This window comes from Lepidochelys olivacea, assembly GCF_965140295.1.
Source record: "Lepidochelys olivacea isolate rLepOli2 genome assembly, chromosome: 26".
Classification (NCBI taxonomy): domain Eukaryota; kingdom Metazoa; phylum Chordata; order Testudines; family Cheloniidae; genus Lepidochelys; species Lepidochelys olivacea.
In genome coordinates this window covers 462,608-475,925 of record NC_140436.1, presented here as the reverse complement: position 1 = coordinate 475,925, position 13,318 = coordinate 462,608, and the positions used below count along the sequence as shown (strand labels likewise).

The following is a 13,318-nucleotide window of genomic DNA, read 5'->3' as shown; positions in this document are numbered from 1 at the left end:
TCAGACAATCCTCGGCTGGCAAAGGCTACAGGTTTACATTTGCCTTCCACTTCCTGGTACAGGACTGCTCCCAGACCCTCCAAACTGGCATCAGTATGCAGGATAAATGGTTTGCTTGGGTCAGCAAAAACTAGGACTGGAGCATGAGTTAGGCAAGTAATGATTTCTTGAAAAGCCCTTTCACATCTCTCATCCCGGACGAGCCCAGTCTGGTCTGATCCATCTGCTCAGCAGTCACTGCTCCCCTCATGACAGCTCTCTGAAGCAGTCTCTCCAGTCTCTGTATGTAGGCTGAAGCCTTCTCGCCCTTTTGTTGTCGGGAATTAAGGAACTTACAGTAGCTGTCTTCAGGGCCCTCTACGCTCCCAAAGTTGTGTTCAAGGGCCTCTAGGCAGTCCTTCACACTGACCCCAGGGTCAATGAGCTTCAGGGTGCGAATCACATCTAATGCTGGGCCGCCAAGGCTCTCTATAAGGCATCTTCGCTTTTCTGCATCTGGTACGGCCCACAAGCAGCTCCTGCCATCCACACACTGCTCCGCGTCGAACTGCTTCACCAGCCGTCCCGCAAATTGCTCCACAATATATCTTCAGGCTCCCCCACTACTTAACACAACACTCAGTGATTTCAGCTCTTAGGTGAATTCAGCTTATAGTAGGGGAGCCCCAGTGCTGGTGCACTGTCAGCCCAAAGTGAGCTCAGCAGCCTATAACTAGACTTCTAATGAAATCAAAATTAGCTCTGATATTCCACAGTGGAGAGAGGAGGAAGTGCAATCAGCATGTAAGGCCCTCACCAAGGGGCCCATGCTACCAAGTATTAATACTTGTCCCCAGCCTCTCTCCATTCACACAGTTTTGGAACCCATGACCCTTGCCTAGCGAGTGCTACTTAGTTGATGGTGAATCCCTCCATCATAACAAAAGGCCACGTACAGTTCCAAGCACAGTTCCCATAATCAGGGTAATAGCAATTTATTCTTCCTGCCCCAATAACAGAGACACTGGGGATCCCACAGCAGCCAAAGTGACCATTTGGGCAGCTATGGTCTCATTCTAGGCGTGGTGGGTGTGCCTATGCAAATGAGATCGGCCCCTGAAGTTCTTTTCCACAACTTGCCACACCTCACCACCAGATGTCAGGGTGGAGCTCATCCTGACACTGCTTACAGGTGTATCCAAGGGCACAGGCCTGCAGTCCTCAAAGGGCCTGGCCTCCCCTGCATGTGCTCTCAGGGGATGTGAGGGAGCAGCCTAGCTCCCTTGGGCAGCAGGAGGCATGGGGATGGCATGTGTGCAGTACAGCATGGGGTGAGCGGCTTGGCGTGTGCTGTGGTTTAGAACATCCCTAATGAATCCATTTATGTAAAGAAGATTCATTAGGCACAAACATGAAGAGGAAGTTGGGTTTAATCCTAAAGAAGTGGCACCAAAGGCTGATGGTTACAGTTCCCACACAGGGATCTGGTCTATGCCCTGCCCCCACAGACAGCCCTTATGAAAATCCTCTCCTGGGCTCTGCAGCTCCCAGACAAATCGCTGTTGAGTTTCCACTGGAGAAACAGATACTGTGGGAGAGACTTGCTTGAGTTTCTCTCTGTAGCACGTGTTCACTGGACCCCTTTCTCCTTCACCCTATTGGGTTTAATTAAGTACAGTAGTTATCTGGGCAGCTGCTTTAGAGTTGCAAAGTCTGAGCTGGGAGGGGAGAGCAGAGGGAAGTCATCCCTGCTGTCCCATGCAGGAGAGAGAAGCTGGATCTTTCCATCGGGGCACTTCTGGAGCTTGCTGCCCTCAGCCCTTTCTGCCTTTGGAAATGCAGCACTATCTTTGTGTCACAAAAACACCCTCCTTCACGCATGAATGCTCCATGATCACCCCAGGACAGCGCTGCTACAGGCAGAGGACAGTGGGGGGGATAGCTCAGCAGTTTGAACATTGGCCTGCTAAACCCAGGGTTGTGAGTTCAATCCTTGAGGGGCCCATTTAGGGATCTGGGGAAGAAATTGGGGATTGGTCCTGCTTTGAGCAGGGGTTTGGACTAGATGACCTCCTGAGGTCCCTTCCAACCCTGGTATTCTATGATTCTATGACTGAGTGGTCGGAGTAGGGTGCTGAGAGCCAGCACCTGGGGCCAGATTTGAAGATGGAGAGAGGCACCTACTGGGATTTTTCAAAAGAACCTAGGCCAGGGGTGGGCAAACTACAGACTGGGCTGAATCCTGCCCTTGAGCTCCCTCGGGGGCTTGCCCTGCTCCGGCACTCCAGCCGGGGAGCAGGGTTGGGGGCCGCTCCACGCGGCTCCCGGAAGCAGTGGCATGGCCCCCCTCCAGCTTCTATGCAAAGCAGAGCACCTGGCCATGCCTCTGCAAAGGAGCTGGAGAAGGGACATGCCACTGCTTCCTGGAGCTGCTTGAGGTAAGCACCAGCTGGAGCCTGCACCCCGAGCCTCCTCCCACACCCAAACCCCCCAGCCTTGAGCCCCCTCCCTGCCCCTGAACCTCTCGGTCCCAGCCCGGAGCACCCTCCTGCACTCCAAACTCCTCATTCCCAGCCGGAGAGCTAGCCCCTCCCTGCACCCCCACCACCCCCACACCAGCCCAGAGCCCCCTCCCACACCTGAAGTCCTCCTTTCTGGCCCCACCCACCCCAGAGCCTGCACCCCAACCCCAATTTTGTGAGCTTTCATGGCCTGCCATACAATTTCTATTCCCAGATGTGGACCTTGGGCCAAAACATTTGCCCACCCTTGACCTAGGTACATGCCCTGCTGTAGCTCACGAAAGCTTATGCTCAAATAAATTGGTTAGTCTCTAAGGTGCCACAAGTACTCCTTTTCTTTTTACTCCTCATAACACAAGAACTCGGGGTCACCCAATTCATAGGCAGCAGGTTTAAAACAAAAGGAAATATTTCATCACACAATGCACAGTCAGTCTGTGGAACTCTTTGCCAGAGGATGTTGTGAAGGCCAAGACTATACCAGGGTTCAAAAAAGAACTAGATAACCATTGATGGACTTATCCTCCATGAACTTATCAGCCAGGATGGGCAGGGATGGTGTCCCTAGCTTCTGTTTGCCAGAAGCTGGGAATGGGTGACAGGGGATGGATCACTTGATGATTCCCTGTTCTGTTCATTCCCTCTGAAGCACCTGGCATTGGCCGCTGTTGGAAGACCGGCTACTGGCTAGATGTCCTTTGGTCTGAGCCAGTATGGCCGTTCTTATGTTAGGCTGAGCGCTGGAGGCGAAAGCAGGGTCTGAAAATAAGCATCCCAGGTACGGTAAGCCCTGCTGCAGGGACTAGGGCTCTCAAACCTTACTCCTGCCGCTCAAGGTGGCTCAAGCTCTCTGGTTTGTCTGTGTGATGAGTTCATGGCCCAGAGTAGGAGGAGGGTGAGAGAGGCACCAGTAGGACGTTGATTTCCGCAGCCTCCAGTTTGAGTCAGATCCCTTCCCCGCAGGAAGTGGGCAGCGGAGGGTGGGGGGGTGGTACTCGCATTGCTGGAGAAATACCCAATGACGGTGAGCTGCTTGTCTCTAAATCAAGGGGCAGGAAGTGAGAGCCACAGGGGATGTGATGAAAGGGTGATTTGGAGAAAGCAATCTGCTGACCTAAACTATTGGCTTAGTCACTGCCAAAAAGTAACAGACAGACGTGTGGTGGAGTGGGAGCTACGTGTGCAGACGTGCAAGCACTGAACTCCATCCAGCGCACGAACACACCACAGCCTTTAGACAGGCCACACACCTCCAGGGTGTTACTCGCATGAGCCCCTTCCCAGTCCCAGGAGCAGAATGACAGGCATTCTGGGGAAACCTGCCATTGGAGTCTCACCTTGCACTAGCGCCTTTGCCGAAGCCCAGCTGCTGACAGCCACAACCCCTGCTGCATACCGCTGCAGTTCTGGGTAGGGTGTGAACTTGGGCTTCTTGGCTGGGAAGGGCTCTGCACTCGAGTCAGACCAGATGTCCCGAGTGGTGGTGTTCTGACTAGCGTGTAAGCTCCTGTGGGCAGGGCAGGGTATGCTGGAGGCCAGTGCTGCTCCTTCCCCATCACCCTAGCCCCCGCAGCACATTACACATTATACCTATGTGCGTGGTGCTGCGGTCCATATCGTCCTCTGGGTATCCTGGGCATGTCCTTTTTGCTCAGAGGTGGGCCCTGAATTCTTTCCTTGTGCGCTGAGATGTGTGGGGGAAATGTCTGAGAGAGGTTCCTCTTGGCTTCTGAGAAGGAGCCTGCTGTCCTGCTCCCGGGAGCTGTGACTCAGGGCTGCATGTCTGGGGCTTTGGCTGCGGCTCCTTCTCCTGGGGGTGTCTGGCTCCTCACCCATAGGCCAGCCTTAGCTGCAGGAAGCAGCACGGCCACGGCCAGCAGCTGCTCAGGCCTCGTGGGAGTTGGCCTCAGAAGGTCCCGGGAGGAGCGAGCATTGCTGCTAATAGACCGGGAGTACCTGTGGTACCACAAGTACTCCTGGTCTTTTTGTGGATACAGACTAACACGGCTGCTCCTCTGAAACCTGTCTCTGCTGCTAATGTTAGAGTCCCTCAGTACAACTGCCACATGGGCCTGAGTTCTCGGGCTTTGGGACCCACGTCCCCCACAGCTAGCTGGGCACCCTGATCCTGCTCTGCCAGCAGCCTGCTTGGGCTGATGGAGGACAGGCCTGTTAGGGAGAACAAGTCTCTGCAAGGAACAGCCCAAGTGTTTGGGCAGTGCCCGGGCACAGCGCTTGGAAAGGCCAGGCACTGCCCTGTACCAGAAGCCTTGGGCATGCTGCTAGTACATGGAGAGGTGTAACTGGATCCCTGTTATCAGTCAAGGACGCTGTGGAGCTCTTTCTCCCTGGGGGGGGTCTGCGTGATTACTGGGGAGCACATCATGTGTGCACCTTTCCTAGCCCACTGGTCCTGACCCACCATTATCATTCTCTTTTCCTTTGTTTACCCATAGCTGCAGGAAAGCCCTGAACTCTGCAAGACCCTGGGAGGCAATGTCTAATGACAGGTTTCAGAGTAATGAGTAAACCCCAGGTGCTCGCAGAGGCTGCGGCTGGCAGGGCTCAGAGCTCTGGGTACTCAGCAGAGCAACTCTTCCCTGGCTGCTGCCCCATTCTCTGCAGCTGCGATGTCCCAATGACTCTCTCCCTCTGCGGCCGGCAGTGGAGGGCAGCGTGACTAGCTCCTGCCCATAGACCCTTCCCACCCTCACTGCAGGGCCTTGCGCTCCCCACACCCTGAGGCCTTGTGGAGTGTAATGTGGGCTGGGTGCACAGAGGGCAGTGCTGCCCATCTCAGCTCCTGCGCCCTTGGCTGGCTGTTGGTGGTTTTTAGCCATGTATAAAAGGGTCTAGGTGCACACAGCTGTGTCCATATTGCTTCTTTCTCAGAGCAGCAGACTGAGAGGCCAGGTCTATGCTGTAACCTGTTGCTGTCATCATAGGCACCGACTCCATGGGCGCTCTGGGGCTGGAGCACCCATGGGGAAAAATTAGTGGGTGCTGTGCATCCACTGGCAGCCAAGCTCCCCTCCTCCCATGCCTGACCTCCTTCCCCCCGAGCGTGCCACATCCCTGCTCCTCCACCTACTTCCCAGCACTTCCTGGCCGGTTGCTGTCAAACAGCTGTTCGTCAGTGTTAGCATGCTCTGGGAAGGGGTGGGAGGAACGGGAACATGGCACGCTCGGGGGTGCAGAGCTGGGGCAGGGAGGGGGTGGAGACTTTGAGGGAAGGGGTAGGAATGGGCACAGGAGCTTCATGGAAGGGGTGGAGCTGGGAGCAGAGGTGGGGAGGGTCAAGCACCCAGGGGAAAGAGGGGAAATCAGCACCTATGGCTGGCATAGCTGTTAATAGGGTGTGATGAGGTGCAGTTTGTACCTGACATCACTGTGCTGGCAAAAGCCACTAGTGTTCACCTGGCCTGAGTCTTGCCTGCTGGCCCCAGGAGTATGAGCATTTTGAGGCTCTGTACTCTACACCAAGGAGCCCTACTTTCTTCCCTGACTACGTGCCGCTACAGAGGCAGGAAGGTTGGCGCCTTCTTGCTAGATCCTGCCAAAGCCCCTAACTTACAGCCTGATGCTCCAGCTCTGGCCCCATTGCATTGTCATTCTCACCTGAGTGAGATGGGTGTGAAATGTTGCACAGGCGTAAATGATGGCCCTAGGTGCTGGCACTGGAGACTCAGGCTTCAAGGAAAATTTCTCCACCATCATAGCCACCCCACCACCACTGAGATTCTCCCGTGACTCCAGCAGCTGGGACTTTAAAGAAACACCAAGTAATGCGAGACTAGTGATTAAACTCCTGAGTTGGCAGCAGTGTGCTGGTGTAGAGAAGCACCTGGAGCGGTGCGCTAGTGCAGAGAAGTGGCTGCCAGGTTATTAATTATTTGTATTTTGGCACCTAGGGAGCCTTAGTCATGGACCAGGACCCCACAGTCCTAGGTGCTGTACAGACCCGTAACAGTCCCAAAGAGCCTGCATCTGTTGTATAAATAAAAAAACAAGGGGATCCAACAAAAAAGAGGAGCACAAGGTGAGATAAAACTTCAGCATGAAGAGCAGTGCAATTGTAGCTGTCTTGGTCCCAGGACATTAGAGAGACAAGGTGGGGGAGGTAATATCTTTTATTGGACCAACCTCTGTTAGTAAGAGAGAGAAGCCTTTGAGCTGCATGGAGCTGAAGAAGAGCTCTGTGTAAACTTCTCTTTCTCACCAACAGACGTTGGACCAATAAAAAAATATTACCTCCCCCACCTTGTGTGTCAGCACGAAGAGCAACAGTCCAGCACACCAGCTGCGTACCCGTTGTCAGGTTTTTTGGTAGGCATCCCTGCAAAGGAGAGATTGACGGGGGGCAACAAGGGGCCTTTCGGCCCCATGTTGTCCTGGGGGCGCAATGACAACCAGAAAGGTTTTCTTTCCCCTCTCCTGAGACTGGTCTACCTCTGCTGCCCTGCTGCCGCTGCAGTTCAGAAAGAGACAGCTCTCTAGCTGCCTGGGATCTCAGGCTAGTCCCAGTTCGGAAGATTTACCGACTCCTTGACCCAAATCAGAACTTGTCATCTGTGGTGCCTCTCCAGAGGCCACACAAGTGAGTAACTTCTGGGAAGGTGCAGTCCACTGGTGATAATGTCCCTGAAATGACAGCTCCTCCCTTCGACCTGCAGTAAAATGCCAGCCAAAAGCAAATGTCACCTGCTCTTACTGTTCCTCCAGACTGTGTGCATCCCCCCAGGCCGGGGGTAGGAAGCCTCAGGAAGGAGATGTCTGCAGCAACTGCTATCTGTCTACATCAGGCAGGATGGTTGCATGATCCTCTGGTTTCTGGCCTCTAGTTCAAAGGTCCCTCTCAAACCCCACAGCATTGTAGCACTTTACATAATAATAATAAAATCCCCGCCCCACCCCTAGCTAGCTCTAAGTTTGCTTCTGCTGCCAGGCAGAGAGCGGGATTTCTGTTTACATTTACTGGAAGGCTCTCAGATACCATGGTGATGGGCAGCCACGTAAAAAACACAATAGATGAGTTTCAGAATAGCAGCCGTGTTAGTCTGTATCTGCAAAAAGAAAAGGAGTACTTGTGGCACCTTAGAGACTAACAAATTTATTTGAGCACAAGCTTTCATGAGCTACAGCTCACTTCATCGGATGCATACAGTGGATGAGCTGTGACAGTGGCTGATGAAGATCTGTGCTGTCAGCAGGTGGAATCAGTTATGCTTAACGGAAGTGGCTAGGCAGCTTGAGAGAGATTAGCAGGGGGGCAGGGAACGGGTGAACTGATTCAAGTGCTGGCATTTTCTACCAGCAAGCCTTCCGAGGGCTGACCAGGAAAGGTGGACCTGAATGTTATTTCCAGACATGCTATATTGATCATTTTTACTGGACAGTCTAATACGGGCTCTCCCATTCCAGGACTCTTCATCTGCTCAGGATAGGGTGTGTTTCTCTGCAACTGCAGGAAACCCGGGACAAACCATTCCGGTTGCAGCCGGTAGGCAGGCCATAGACTCTGGGATTAAACCTCTGTGTTTAGCCACTGGAGAACTAGAGGGGGGAGCTCAGAGTGAGCCATTTTTATTCATCTCTACTAGCCAGAGAGACCTTGAGAAACCGTGGCCCCTACCTTGCCCTTGGATTCTGAGTTAGGTCTTTCCATGGCCATTACTGAGGGTTGTAATTTAAAAAGAAAACTGTGATGATGTGAAACTCATTTTTTAGCTTTTTCAGAGCCACCCATGGGCTGGTGTCCTGTTAACTCAGCCCTGCAAAGCTGTGAACTTTTCTCTCCTTCCCCCTGGTCAATGAGGTGAGAACTGCCCTGTGCACGTGGGCTATCTAAATCCCAAACCCTGGTTTGGCCTCTCTCCCTCTGCTTTCCCCACATGTTTCAGAGTAACAGCCCTGTTAGTCTGTATTCGCAAAAAGAAAAGGAGTACTTGTGGCACCTTAGAGACTAACCAATTTATTTGAGCATGAGCTTTCGTGAGCTACAGCTCACTTCATCGGATGCATACCGTGGAAACTGCAGAAGACATTATATACACAGAGACCATGAAACAATAAATAAAGAGAGTGGTCACTTTGGATGGGTATTGCCAGCAGGAGAGTGAGTTGGGGGGGGGGGGGGCGGCATGTGAGAAAACCTGGATTTGTGCTGGAAATGGCCCAACTTGATGATCACTTTAGATAAGCTATTACCAGCAGGAGAGTGGGGTGGGAGGAGGTATTGTTTCATGGTCTCTGTGTATATAATGTCTTCTGCAGTTTCCACGGTATGCATCCGATGAAGTGAGCTGTAGCTCATGAAAGCTTATGCTCTAATAAATTGGTTAGTCTCTAAGGTGCCACAAGTACTCCTTTTCTTTTTCCCCACATAGCATCTCAACTAGGAACAGACTGGGAGTTCTGTCCATCTGCTAGCCTGTCCTTGTTCACAAACACACATCCGCAGCTGGAGACTGGAAAGCAGCAACTTTGGGAAGTTTGTCAAGCAAAAGGGAGATCTTGGGTCAGTGCCTGGCTCTGACACTGTGACCTTGGACAACTCCTTTCATCTCTCTGTATCTGGGTTCCCCCTCTGTGACATGAGGACACTTTCCCATCTCACCCAGGCATTGTGTGGATAAAGCCAGTCCTGATGGCAGGGTGCTCTACTATTACAATGCTGAGGGTCATGTTAGCATGTTAGTACAAGAGTCCTGATCTTCATGGGGCCCTCTGTGGCCTGTGGTGATACACTGCAATAATCAGGAACTTCACTAGCAGCGAGACTAGACCGGGGCTCTCAAACTGGGGGTTGGGACCCCTCAGGGGGTGGCAAGGTTATTACATGGGGGGTTGCGAGATGTCAGCCTCCACCCCAAACCCCGCCTTGCCTCCGGCATTTATAATAGTGTTAAGTATATAAAAACGTGTTTTTAATTTGGGGGGGAGGGGGTCATGTAGCAAGCCTCTGAGTGCGAAAGGGGTCACCAGTACATAAGTTTGAGAACCACTGGACTAGCCCCTGCACTGAGGTGCGGTACCCTTATGCCGGACCCAGATGTCCGCGCTCAGCAGATTTCCGCCTTCCCCGGCTGTTCCTGGCAATCCCTGGCACCCCAGGGCGCGGCTGCTAGGTCTGGCTGGCCACAGAGCGCATTGTGGGGCTGGTTTTAAGCCCGGCGGGTGGATTTAGAAGCGGTGTCTCAGGGCTGGTGTTGGCGGCTGGTTCAGCAGGGGAGGATTAGCCATTAGCCCCCGGCCAGAGCTGATGCTAATCGGGCAGTGAGCTGCTCCTGAGCCCTGGGCCGGGCCGGGCCGGGCCGGGCCAGGCCGAGCCGAGGGCGGGGAGCCGCGGGCGGGCGGGGAGAGTGCTCCGCAGCAGGTCTGCTCCCGGAAAGGGGTTGAGCAACGGCCCGTTCCCCGAAGGGAAGTGGCGGGGCCCCTTCCCCCATCCCAGCTGCTCCGGGCCCCACACGTGTCCCGGGCTGCGGGGTTTGGGGCGGGAGCCGCCGCGCTGCCACCCCGGCAGCCCGGCCCTGAACCCGCAGCGCCCCGCACGTGTCCCGGGCTGCGGGGTTTGGGGCGGGAGCCGCCGCGCTGCCACCCCGGGAGCCCGGCCCTGAACCCGCAGTCCCCCGGGCGCCGCACAGCCCGCGCCCGACCACCGCAGCGCCCCGCACGCCCCGCGGGGGCCGGGCTCCCAGGGCGGGGCTGCCGCGGCAGTCTCGGCTCCCATTGGTCGCTCTGGCCCGAGGGGGCGTGTCCCGCACGCTGATTGGCCGGCGCGGGGGTGTACCGGCCGCCCGTGGCGCCCAGGTGTGGTAGTGAGGCGAGGAGCGGAGCCATGAGCTGCAGCGAGTGAGTGTGAGCGGGAGGCCGGAGGGTGCGCGGGGCTGGGCGGGGGGACCAGGTGTCCCCATTTTGGGGTCTTTGCCGTGTATCGGCTCCTATTGCCCCCCACCCCGTCCCGATTGTTCACATTTGGTGTCTGGCCCAGTGTTGCGGGGGAGCGAAGGGGAACGCGGGGGCTGGTCTGGGGGCGAAGGAGGGCGGGGCGGGGGGGGCGTAGGGGAGAAGTGGGGTAGCAGGGGGGCTGGTTGGGGTGCAGTGGTGCGAAGGGGGGCAGAGGAGGGCTGGTCACGGTGGGGCGAAGGGGGGGCCGAGGGGGGGCTGGTCGGGGGGCAGAGGAGGGCTGGTCACGGTGGGGCGAAGGGGGGGCCGAGGGGGGGCTGGTCGGGGGGCAGAGGAGGGCTGGTCACGGTGGGGCGAAGGGGGGGCCGAGGGGGGCTGGTCACGGTGGGGCCGAGGGGGGCTTGTCGGGGGGGTGAAGGGGAACAGTGGGGAGAAGATGGGCTGGGGGGTACTGGCGGTGGATTGGAGGGTGGATGTTGGTTGCTTTCTCAGGCAAAGTGGCTTCTGGTCTCTGGTGGGGTATGTGGGGCTGGTGGGTGGTTAGTGTGCAGGAGTTTGGGGGTTGACCAGCAGGGTGGAAGGAAGCAGCCCTAAGTTCATTGGTTGCAGGCCTCTGGCAGTGGGGTTGCTGGTGATCTGTGGTGAGTGGGTCTGGGAGGTTCTGGGGGGGGTTGTTGCTAGGGATTAATTGAGCTCTTCTCACTCTGATTGCAATGTCCCCTGGCCCTGCTAGATATCTCCTGCTGTTCTCTGCTCTCCTGCCCCCAGGCTACACCTCTAACCCCATGTCTGTGCTTCTTTCCAGACTGTTCCAGGTGTTCAGCACACCCCCAGCCATGCCTGTGGATTTTGCCATGCGGCTCTGCCTGACCCACTCTCCTCCCATCCGCAAGCTGCTGAACTCCTATGAGGAGCTGCGGGGTGGCCGGGGGCGCAAACCCCTCCGCTCCTGCCTGAACCAGAAGCCCAGTGCAGAGCTGGAGCAGCGGGACAGCACCAAGGGCAGCCGGAGCAAGAAGAAGAGGGTGGTGTTTGCTGACATGAAGGGGCTTTCCTTGACAGCGGTCCGCTTCTTCTCCAAGATCGAGGAGGACCTGTGCGACCTGCAGCAAGCCCTGTCCGACCTGACCTGCCTCAGGCCCAAGCTGCGAGACCCCCACATAGAGACAAAGAAGTACACACTGGACTTCCCACAGCCCTCTGCCGACTACATGGCTTTCCGCAGCCGCCTGCACACCAACCTGATCTGCCTGGAGAACTGTCTGATCCAGGAGCGGTCCCTGTCGGGGACCATCAAGGTCAGGAACATCGGGTATGAGAAGAAGGTGCATGTCCGCATCACCTTTGACTCCTGGAGGAGTTTCCGGGATGTCTGCTGCCAATATATGCACAGCACATACGGCCCCACTGATGCAGACGTGTTCTCCTTCAGCATCACCCTGCCCAAAGCGTCCAGCCTCCACGGAGCCATCGAGTTCTGTGTTTCCTTTCAGTGTGGGCAGAAAACCTACTGGGACAACAACAATGGGAACAACTACAAGGTGCGCCACATGAGTTCCTCGTCCCCTCCCAGCACCTTCTCCCAGCTGGCAAGGGGCTCCAGCGTGGCTGGGGAGCACCTGGGCCCCTCCAAGGCAGCGGCGCTGGTCCTCTCTCACTGGCAGACCTGGAGGCGTTTGGAGAACCATGGTCCATACTGGTAGGAATGAGAGTTCTAAGTGTGGGTACAAATGCTCCGCTCCAGCAGAGGCAATGCCTTGCGGGGGTCCCGCTGCGGAAGACACTGCTCGCTATGTCACTAGCTTGTCTGTGTCCCCTCTGGTCTTCGTGGACGCTGCTTCAGCACCAGAACCTGCCATAGAAGCTGGAGGCCGTAGCTCAGCTTGAATCCTGGGTGTGGGTTCTTAGCGCAGAACACATCACTAGCAGAGACTGTGCCAGGGACGCTGGGCAGGGATTGTGCGGGGGGCATCTCCCGCTGCTGTCTCCTCATTTGTGAAAGTAGCTGGGGAAGGGCTAGGCCAGACCTTGGCTTGTTTGCAGAGGCCAGCAAAGCTGCTGGCGGGTCAAAGGACTGAGTTACCAAGCCCCAATAAAAACTGCCCAGCCAGCCTAGCAACCAAGGGTCTTTGGACTCGGTGGGGGTGCAGGTCAGAACGGCAGACCCAGTGGGCACAGAAACAGGAATGGGAGAGGCTGCCTAAGTGCCTTGTAGTTGCCAGGCATTTGGGACAAATAGGCATCCAGGCCTGTGCTGCAGATAATGGTATGAATGTCTGGGGCACCCAATGGCCAGCATCCGTACCGTGAGCTATGCCTACATCCCCCCTGAAGGGAACCAGTGGCTGTCACTTTAAATCCTCTCAATGGCAAGGGGCTGCGGGACAAGGCACCGGCCTGGCTGTTAGGGCTTCTGTCTCATTTACCCCAGTGGGGGTGGCTGGCAGGTTCTTCACATTGAAGATGACAGACTGCGGGTGGCCTGGCATGGTGGTGAGCAGCTCATTGGGATGTGCTCCTTCAGGACCTGCTGCTGTGGGAGGAAGGCTGGCCTGGGCTCGGCTGGCTTTTGCTGTGGCCGCTAGTGACACAGCACATTGGTCGCTGCGTCAGTTCGTGTCACGCCTCCGTAGGGGACCACGCTCACCTGCGTCTGGTGTCATTGGCCGCCCTCCAGGAGGGCGGTAAATCGGTGCAGTGACAGTGTGCAAAGTGCAGGTGTAGCCTGGCTCACTCTGAGTGACACTGTGTCTCCGCAGTCCGTGCAGGGCACAGGCTGAGCTGGACTGGCTGTCAGTGCTTATCTGGGCTGGCTGCTGCTGCGATCTTGGGCCTGGGCCACTGGGAAACCTTCCGGTTTTAGCTGTTGTGAATAGATTCAGAACCTTAATAAAGTCTCTGTATACTGAGAA

At 55.9% G+C, this 13,318-nt stretch overlaps 1 protein-coding gene across 4 annotated transcripts in view; it reads left to right on the top strand.

The window, feature by feature from the left end:
• The window catches only part of LOC311513503 (protein phosphatase 1 regulatory subunit 3C-B-like), a 21,982-nt gene extending 8,664 nt beyond the window's left edge, over positions 1 to 13,318 (top strand). For 2 of the 4 annotated variants that reach the window (XM_084615383.1, XM_084615384.1), the window contains one exon: positions 11,212 to 13,318. In XM_084615383.1, the coding sequence (XP_084471509.1) occupies positions 11,243 to 12,109 (867 nt within the window). In that variant the 5' untranslated portion in view covers positions 11,212 to 11,242 and the 3' untranslated portion in view covers positions 12,110 to 13,318. The other 2 variants (XM_084615382.1, XM_084615385.1) reach the window with 2 other exon arrangements.